This window comes from Scyliorhinus torazame, chromosome 10 (genome assembly GCF_047496885.1).
Source record: "Scyliorhinus torazame isolate Kashiwa2021f chromosome 10, sScyTor2.1, whole genome shotgun sequence".
NCBI classification, from domain to species: domain Eukaryota; kingdom Metazoa; phylum Chordata; class Chondrichthyes; order Carcharhiniformes; family Scyliorhinidae; genus Scyliorhinus; species Scyliorhinus torazame.
The window spans coordinates 61,028,916-61,038,190 of NC_092716.1; the positions used below are offsets into that span (position 1 = coordinate 61,028,916).

A 9,275-nucleotide genomic window follows, 5' to 3' on the forward strand; every position below is an offset into this window, starting at 1 on the left:
GTACATTTGCCTCAACTAACAACTCCGGTTGTATTGTGTACAACTGACGGAAACCATTTATTCACATTCACAGGTTGATTATGCAGAGGGAAGGGGAATGGCCACGCCTGTTAAGATGAGAAAGAAAAAAGGCAAGTTAATATATTGTACAGTTTTTTTTTTAAGGCAAGTTAAATGTGTGCAGTTGATTAAATGTGGATGATATAATTCTACTTCAGGCAAAGCTCCATTGGCTTCCAATTCTAAAATGGAACTTGCAGAATCAAAATGCAAAGCTAAGTTGACTACAGCAAAATATTGCACCATTCCAAAAGTAAGTTTTAAGATCTAAATATTTTTTGGGATCCAATTGGCTTCGTAAATAAATGTGTTACAGCAATACGTTAAAAGTGAACATTTTGAAAATAAATTTGTTTGCCCACGACGATGTGCTGTTCATTCAGCAGCTGGAGTTGCTGCTGGTATATGTGCCATCCATGATCAAATCTTTATTTCAGGTATCTCAAATTAAGCCAAAACCAGGTTCTTTCCCCAACTGCAAGAAAGAAATGCTCTTTACAAGGTAGTATTTTCAATCTTGAAAGTGGCATATTTTTTAATATTGTTCACTGTTAGCATTTTGCTTTCTTCTGTTCAATGTATTTTTTTTCTTAAATATATGCACAGTGGTCCAGTATTGCGCAGCAAGAAGTCTTCAAGTCAAGGAGCTGCATCAACGAAGTCACCTGTTAGTGACAAAAAGTAAATGTTTTTTGCCAGCTACAATATTTGTTTTAATGAAAGTGTGCTGCTGAGCCATATTCTCTGATTGGCCAGAATTGTAAATAATGCTCCATTTGACATTTATCATCTGACTCTTGTAAATTGACATTTAACACTCTCTTCCTTAATTTTTTCATGGAGTCTAAGCATTCCTTCCCACTAAGAATCCTGTGTTTCGTCTACATGCTGTCCCCAATGAATCATCTGAAATGACATCAAGTCAAAATGCCGTTCGGGTACAACATTTGGGAATGGTGAAGAGAATATAAATTCTGGTTTCTTTCCTTGCCCCAGACAGCATTGACTCCCTCATTTGGATTCTTGGCATGGAATGTGATTTTTCCTGGTTATATGACCCAACTCCTGAGCTGCCTTCCTTTCTTTCCCTCCCCTACATCTTTTTGTGGTGACGGGCATTTTATTCCCACCTCCATTCACTAATTTTTATATTTTGGACACTTTTTAGGTTCCTCGGTACATTAACATTCTGTTAATTTGAGACTGGGGAGACTAAAAGACTATATGTATGTCCATACTAAGAATATCAAAGGCAACGGCTAAATCTAAAGCTTTGTTTGGGCAAAATACCAAATTCCCAAGTTCTGTGCCTCCATTGATTCTAAGCTAACTGCTTGTTTTAGATCTGGACGAACAGTACAGAAATGTTCATATCCTTCAGCATCTGTGGATAAGATGCTGCCTTTCATTAAGATACCGTTGGCTGATGGGCAGGTAAGTAAACCACCTCCAGGGCTCAGATTCAAATGCAGGACAAGTTTTTAAAATTGAAGACTACCCGTTCCTTGAAGACTACCTGTTCCTTCCTAGCTTCCTTTTGGCATCATGTTTCCCAAATCTCCATTGATGACCCTCTACCTCCTAAAATATCTTGTACTTTATCCCACTTGACTTGTACTTTTGAATTCCAATTCAGCAGACTGATTTAAGTAGCATTTCAGTTCCTGCTATAAATGGCTCTACTTGTGTCCAGCCTGGGATGCCCAGAGCCACAAATGATACTAATTTATTTCATAAATTCGATTTTGCCTATGCTCCTGTGTATTGGCCTATTATTTACCAGTCTCTGTGCCCTATTCTCTGCAAAATCTTGTTGTTTAGGCTATAGCTCCTTTCACAACTTGCTATTTCTTGTTTACCAGCTACCTCTTGGCAGCAACATTTGAAATCATACCATCAGTTTCCTCATGTTTGGTGGCACCCAGTTCCACCGGAGCACCACCTTCCTTCAACTTGCCTGCACTGTCTAAGAATAATCAGACTGCTTGACCCACTTCTAGTACTGGACAAGTGCAACTGGAAGGCTGAAGCCCTTTTTTTTTGGGGGTCTGGCCACTAACTGTCTAAACCAAACTGTGGTTTCATATTTCAGCCTTCATCATGAAGGCTGCCTATTTCCATAGCAACACCCAATTCCATTCCTGGCTCAAATTGTACATCCATGTGTTTTGGTACCTTTTTAGACTGGACATTTCCAAGCACACCTGGCTGTTCCCCTGCTGCCCAATAAACTGGGTTATCCGAAATGGCTGCCTGTAATCCAGTGTTCACCTATTTGCCCCAATGCTTTCTGATCTATATTGGTTCCCCCTTGAGCAAACTTTGATTGTTCTCAACATTTGTTTTCAGGTCCTCAAGTGACTTGTCCCTCTAATCTCCACCATCCCCATAACCCTCAAAGTCTTCACTCTTAATTCCAACCTCCCTTGAGCATCCCTCATTTTTAATTTCACCACCACTCGTGACGTCTTCAATTAACTTTCTCCTCTAAATCTCTCCACCTCTCCTTTTTAAGGCATTCTTTAAAACTTTGCTCTTTGACTGACTTTGCTGCTACACTCTATGAAGCAACTTGCTGTCTTATGGCTGGCTGTGATTGTTCTGTATGCCATGGCTAACCCACCTCTTCCTACATTCTTCATTTGTTTGCCATCCTGCTCTAATTTAATTATCCTTTTTTGCTTTGCATTCTATATTCTTCACATTTTCATCAAATAAACAACAACACCATAACTATTCCCCAGAACTGACAACCCCCTCAATATACAATCCAATACATCCATTTGTGCATCGTGTGCAGGTAAAAGTTAACAAAACAGTGAAACGGTAAACCTTACCCCCAGCATTCAATGGCAACAAGTTCCCATAAGTATGTAAAAACAGTCCCCATGAATTGTGGATCACCCTCAGCTCAAATTTTGCCTTCAAAGATCAGAAATTCCAGTAGGTCCCCCCCCCCCCCCCCGCCAAGCCGAAGCACCGGGTGGAGAGGCTGACCTCCACTGGACCCGCCTTTGAGCAATTAGTGAGGCGAAGGCTAAGCCCCCGCACCTGTCTGCAACTCTGGCCATTCCAGCACCCTGAAAATTGCCTCTAAAGGACCTGGTTCCAAGTCCACATGTAGTTCCCCTGAGATGATACTAAAGACCTCTCTCAATACCTCTCCAGCTTCGACAGGATCAAAACATATGTATGCGGTTTGCGGAGCCCCTCCCACAATGCTCGTATATGCCCTCCATGCCCTCAGTTGGCTCATCCTCATGAGGTGTGCCCTATATACGACCTTCAGCTGTATCATCCCCAACAATCTCATGAGGTTGAGGCATCCATGCTTCGTAGCACCTTACACCTCAAACCTTCTTCCATTACCCCCTCCCCAACTCTTAATCCCTTCCATATACACCCTATCCTCCTCCAGAATATTTGCATAAATTGCCCCCCTCCCCCCTGCTGTTAGTACCTCATCCAACAACGAGGGGGCCGGTGCTATCGGGAAGCTCCGGACCTCCTTCCTTTCAAAGTCCCTGAAATGCAGGTACTGAAACCCTTTCCCTTGCCAGGACAGGTTTTTTAATACCTGATTTTTCTTCCTCCTCCCATCCAGCCCCCAACTAAGCAGTGCCACCATCTTCAATGTTGCCACCACCACTAAACTCCCAGAGTACTTGCCCGGGGCCATCGGAAGTGAAGTGGTGCCTTTACCAGCACCCTCGACCCTCTTTTTTTCCCCCCCCGCCCCCACAACAGATAAACAAGGCCAATTTGTTACCTTCGGGTGGGGGGGTAGGGGGGCTGCAACCTAACCGCCAGTATCTTTGGTGCCTACATCCAATAATGATATGGGCGAATATGACCCACACTCCATCGGGTCCTTGGCTTTCTTTAACAGCAGGGAGATTGAAGCCTGTCCCAAAGTTTGCAGTATCACGCCCTTCCCTATCGCCGCCTCAAACATCACCATCAGCAGTGCCAATTTGTCTTTGAACTTCTTGTAATACTCCACTGGGAACCCATCTGGCCCCGTCACCTTCCACGATTGCCTCCTTTACCTCTTGTCCCCCCCCCCCTCTGATCTGGCCCTATCTTCCTCCCGCAGCCTCGGATACTCCAAGCTGTCCAGGAACTCCCTCATCCCTCATTCCTATACAACTTTTCCCCGTGGGTTGCTGCTGCTGCTGACCGACCTTCCTCCAACGCTCCGCGAGATAGTCTAGGATGGTTGCCACTGCCTGTAGAACCCCTGCGCAGACCCTCTCAAGGCAAACTTAATCCTCTCCAACTTTATGAACCCAGCCATATCATTTATCCAGGCTGGGGGGCTTCGCCTCCTTCCACATTAGCAAGATCCTTCGCCGGGCTACTAGGGACGCAAAGGCCAGAATGCCGGCCTCTTCGCCTCCTGCAGTCCCGGTTCGTCCACTACTCCAAATATTGCTAGCCCCCAGCTTGGCTTGACCCGGACTTTCACCACCTGAGATATTGCTCCCGCCACTCCTCTCCAGAACCCCTTCAGTGCCGGGCATGACCAAAACGTATGGACATGGTTCGCTGGGCCCCCTGAGCACCTTCCACATCTGTCCTCTACCCCAAAGAACCTACTCAACCTCGCTGCCACCTCCCTCTGACGTTGGCCTGCCTTCTTGTATTCTTAAACCACTCCCCTCGCCTGCCTCAGTTGGCATACCACCTTCCCTGTAGACAACCAGTCAAAACTAGCCTGTATTTCCTCCTTCTGTCCTAAAGGGCTGGATCTGCATTTCCCCCCCCCCCCCCCCCCCCCACCCTGCGTACCTCCTGTCTGCCTCCAGCATCTCCGCTATCGACTTCCTTACCTCTTTTTCTACCACTAATCCCTCCAATCTGGCCCTATCTTCCTCCTCCAGCCTTGGATACTCCAAACCGTCCAGGAACACACTCTTTATCCATCTTGGCCTTAAATGATATCGCTTCCCCCCTCATTACCGCCTTCAGGCCCTTCCATCCCAGCGTCTGTGATACTTCTCCTGTACAGTTAATTCCTACATGCTCCTCAATCATTTTCCCTGATTTTCTCAGAAGCTTTTGTCCCTAACAACTCTGCTCCCATTCTCCACCCTGGCCTCTGAGTGAGCTACTCCCTTCCCCCAGGACCACATCCACCAAGTGCAATTCATGGTCTAAAATTGCTATTGCCAAATACTCTGCTTCTCTAACCCCAGCCAACAACGCCTTCCCAACCACGAAAAGGTCTATCCTCAAAATTACTTTGTGGACCAGAGAGACGAGAACCTCCACAGCCTGGTCCTCCCATGTCCCTCGTGTCCCTGGCCAGTGTCTTCGGTTGCACCCCCCCCCCCCCCCTCCCCCCTCCCCGGGGACTGGGCAAGTGAGCGCGGCTGCGACCTGTCCATCCTCTGTTTTTGCACCATATTCCAATCCCCACCCACTATTAACTTGTGCGAGTCCAAGTCCGGGACGGCTCCTAGCACCTCAAACCCTGCATCATCCCAGATAGGGCCGTTCACACTTTGCCAATGACACCGACCACTCCTCCAATGCCCCTGTTACTATCACATGTCTACGCCTGCTGGTCTGCCATCACCTTCTCCATCTGGAACATTACCCACCAACACTGCTACCCCTCCCGAGCCCTACTGTCAAACCCTGAAGGAAATACTTGGCTCACCCAGCCCTTACTGAGCCTCACCTGGTCTTTCACCTTCCAGTGGTTCTCTTGTAACATGGCAACATCGGCATTTTAAGCTTTTTAGATGTGTGAATACCCTTGATTTCTTTCACTGTTTCCCCCCCCCCCCCCCCCCCCCCCCCCCTACCCTGCTCCCCAAACCCCTCCCGTTCCACATTACTATTCTTATTGGGGGTCTCCCCTCCCCTCCTATACACCATCATCATAACACTGGGCCCTGCTCACTGGATCGGGCCTACTCCGGCCCTTTGTTGCCATTGATCCCCGTCCCCCACTTTTCACACCTCCCAGGCCCATCGAGACCTGTTTGATCAGGTTCTGATGACTGCGGCTCCTGTCCCCCCCCCCCCACACTCCTGCTCACTAGCCAACTTAAGCTTGCTGTGTGGAGGCACCTGCCCAGCCCACTGCTCCCACAGCTCGGTTGATGTCTTTCACACCGCTGCCTTCACCGGGTCAATCGCCTCCACCAATGCCTTCATTGTCTCCATCATTTCCTTCCACATCACCTCCATTTGTTTTTCAGATTCCTCGGTCATCTTTTCTGCTGTGAATGGCACGGCCCCACCCAGCGGATGTGCGACTTCCTCCTACATGTCGCCACCGGAAGTCCCGAATTATCTCTTATTGGTCTTGTCCTAATATACAGAGAATGAACAGTCCAAACCGATTACCTGAGACACCACTGCCCACACCTGCCAACCTGATGGTGGGTGAGATTTAACCCACCCCACATTAAACTTGATTTCCCCATTCATCTCTCTGGATATCTGCATCCAGTACAAGACTTTGATTCATTTTTTAAATGGTCATTTTGAGATGACCCCCCCCTCCCCCCGCATTCTTTTAACCACATGTTCACATTCTCCATTGCTAACAAATATAATTTTCCACCTCCCCACTGGTCATTTACCAATTATTTTCTTGCCTTGAAGTAGTTGTTTTTTTTATTCTTGTGATTATTTCTCATTTAACTGAGTCTGTTCTTGACCACTCCTGAATATACTTTGCAACTATAGACACCGTCCATTCCTCACCACTTTACCATAGTATTTTACTTTGTGAAACTGAACTATGTTGAGCTCCCTCTAGTATCCGGCATTTTCAGGTGGCTGAATTCTGAAGATAGTTTCCCTTCCACAGTGCACATTTGTGTTAACCCACTTCCCCATCTGGTCAGCTTCAGTAATTACAAAATGAGGCTCCTCTAAATTTAAAATAAATTTTCCCCTCTGCTCACCCTTCCTAGTTTTCCAGTAGCATTCCCACAAAGTTCCACAAAATACTAGATTTATCTGTGCTGCCATTCGTGTACCATAGAACCATTGAGTTCCTACAGTGCAAAAGTAGGCCACTTGGCCCATCTGCACTGACCCTCTGAAAGAACATGATACCCCACTCCCCTGCCATAACCCCACCCACCTGCACACCTTTGGGCACTTAAAAAGGGCAATTTATCATGGCCAATCCACCTAACCTGCACATCTGAGCACCCGGAGGAGACTCACGCAGTCTCTTATTAAAGGGATTAAGGGTTCGGGCCGGAAAGTGGAGCGGAGTCCACAAAATATCAGCCATGATCTCATTGAATGGTGGAGCAGGCTCGAGGGGCCAGATGGCCTACTCCTGCTCCTAGTTCTTATGTGGGGAGAAAGGGCAAACTCCCCACAGTCAGCAAAGGCCGGAATTGAACCGGGGTCCCTGGTGCTGTGAGGCAGCAGTGCTAACCACTGTGCTGCTGTGTTTTGAGTTTGGCATAAGATTGGCCAAATTCTTGTCGGTCTTCAGCTAATTTGATGAAGTTCTTCATGCCAAAGCAACTTTAACTTGTTTTCCCCTTTGTTTTTCACTCAGTTGCTCCGTTGGTCTTTTTGAACTGGGAACGTGATATGTACCTGAAGTCCCTTGGTGAAATGCTTTCACTGATTTATGGGGCATAGCTATTTACGTGATTTTTTTTTTTTTTTTTTTTGGTGGTTTTTTCTTCATGCTCCCATCCCACAATTAGATGCATTTACAAGTCACCATTTTGTCTTTTTTTTAATAGCAATGCAGAGTCTTTTTAAAAATAAGTAGCTAGTGATCTTTTCTGTAACCCTTAAGACCTGTTCTGTAAATTCATTTTTCACTTTTTCAAAGTCGCTATTAACTTTAATAAGCTTTTCATAGTGGGATTTGCGCTCAATTGTGATGTCTTATTTAGGCAATCAGTGCAGTTGGTGAAGAAGTAAACTATATTGATGTGCAGTCGCTTGATCTACATGCTCTTCAGGGTATTCAGTTGTTAGCGGTAAGTTTCTTTATCATTTGAGTTATTTGTGATGTTTAATATCTATCTAAATGCTCTCTGATTTGTCTACTTGAGCAGAGTGTCCAAATAAAGGAGGTAGTAAATGACTTGCTGACATTGTCAGAAATTTTGTGGATGGAAGTCATTGCCCTTTTACTTGCCAAATATCCAACAAGGACTTGTATTTCTCAAGAAGAGGTCAGGCTTGATGGATCAGCTGGTCCCTATCAGTCCTGCTGAATCTAATATTTGTGTTCTTTGCCAGAAGCCTCTTCCAGAAGAGGCAAAAATGAAACCCTTAGTAAGTTGTAGCAGAGGTTTGGAGGTGCTTTCCAACATTCAACCTGCCTGTTTGTAACCATATTGGCTGCACCCAAGAACTCATCGAGTTGCTCTTAGAAATTTGCAGACAATCTGTACCTACTTCATAAAATTACCAACCTCTTCCAAAAAGGTTTATAACTCCTGAACAGGGAAGCCTCCTGACATCTAATCGAGTACAATGTTTCCATAATTAATAAATGTCTGATGTAGGCTTAGTCCCCAGCTGCCACATTCAGTACCCAGGAAAGGGGTATTTGAACTTTCTCCTAATGAACTGTTTTTCTCTCAACAGACCCGACTAACAGCTTTATGTGAAAAGGCCAAAAATAGTGCAAAACATGGCAACAGTCTATGAAAAAATCCTGCAGAGATTTTTTGATTTTAGTAGTAGCTTAAGTTTTTTAAAATATACCTACATTAAAGTCTGTTCAAAACATTTAACAAAAAAACTTCCATTGTCATTTGCATTTGTGTGTTTAGGAACGTGGGAACAGAAGTAGGCAATTCAGCCCTTTGAGCCTGCTCGGTCATTCAATCAGATCATGGCTAATCTCTTTCTGGTCTCAAATCCACCTTCCAAGCTGTTCCCCATAGCCCTTTTGAGCAGTTTTTTTTTAATCCTGACCAAATGTGTCCACACTCTTACCTTTCCAAACCCTTTTTTAAAATTCTGTAATTTTCCATGAGGTTGTCAGCATAGTAACATGCCAAGACATTCAAAAAGAACTTCACAGGAAACTAAATTTGATACCCAAAACATTTTGGGACACGTGGTCAAACTTGGCCAAGGTGTTGCATTGAGGTTGTTGGACTTTATTCTTGGGAATGGGGTGGGAAAACATTTTGGGAAACGGTGATCACCAAAATGTTACAGTTGGCTTTGGAAAAGAACAAAGCACAATCCAGAGTTGGAAG

General features: G+C 45.3%; 2 protein-coding genes across 2 annotated transcripts in view; both read left to right on the plus strand.

Moving 5' to 3' along the window:
• The window catches only part of gpt2 (glutamic pyruvate transaminase (alanine aminotransferase) 2), a 96,043-nt gene extending 95,752 nt beyond the window's left edge, over positions 1 to 291 (plus strand). Inside the window, exons 12-13 of the mRNA XM_072518183.1 lie at positions 74 to 131; positions 219 to 291. Of these exons, the coding sequence (XP_072374284.1) occupies positions 74 to 78 (5 nt within the window). The 3' untranslated portion in view covers positions 79 to 131; positions 219 to 291. The remainder of the gene's footprint in view (positions 1 to 73; positions 132 to 218) is intronic.
• A 292-nt stretch (positions 292 to 583) lies between these two features.
• LOC140430597 (borealin-2-like) lies at positions 584 to 8,809 on the plus strand. The gene is made up of 4 exons (XM_072518184.1): positions 584 to 741; positions 1,404 to 1,494; positions 7,950 to 8,036; positions 8,653 to 8,809. Exons 1-4 carry the CDS (start codon positions 659 to 661, stop codon positions 8,713 to 8,715), a joined length of 324 nt encoding a protein of 107 aa, XP_072374285.1. The 5' UTR covers positions 584 to 658; the 3' UTR covers positions 8,716 to 8,809.
• Positions 8,810 to 9,275: the final 466 nt, after the last annotated feature.

Bases quoted from the DNA above. Each gene is read 5' to 3' on its own strand.
- LOC140430597 (XM_072518184.1), top strand. From the start codon at position 659: ATGCACAGTGGTCCAGTATTGCGCAGCAAGAAGTCTTCAAGTCAAGGA. The intron at 742-1,403 runs GTAAATGTTTTT...TGCTTGTTTTAG, and splicing joins TCACCTGTTAGTGACAAAAA to ATCTGGACGAACAGTACAGA. The intron at 8,037-8,652 runs GTAAGTTTCTTT...TTCTCTCAACAG, and splicing joins AGGGTATTCAGTTGTTAGCG to ACCCGACTAACAGCTTTATG.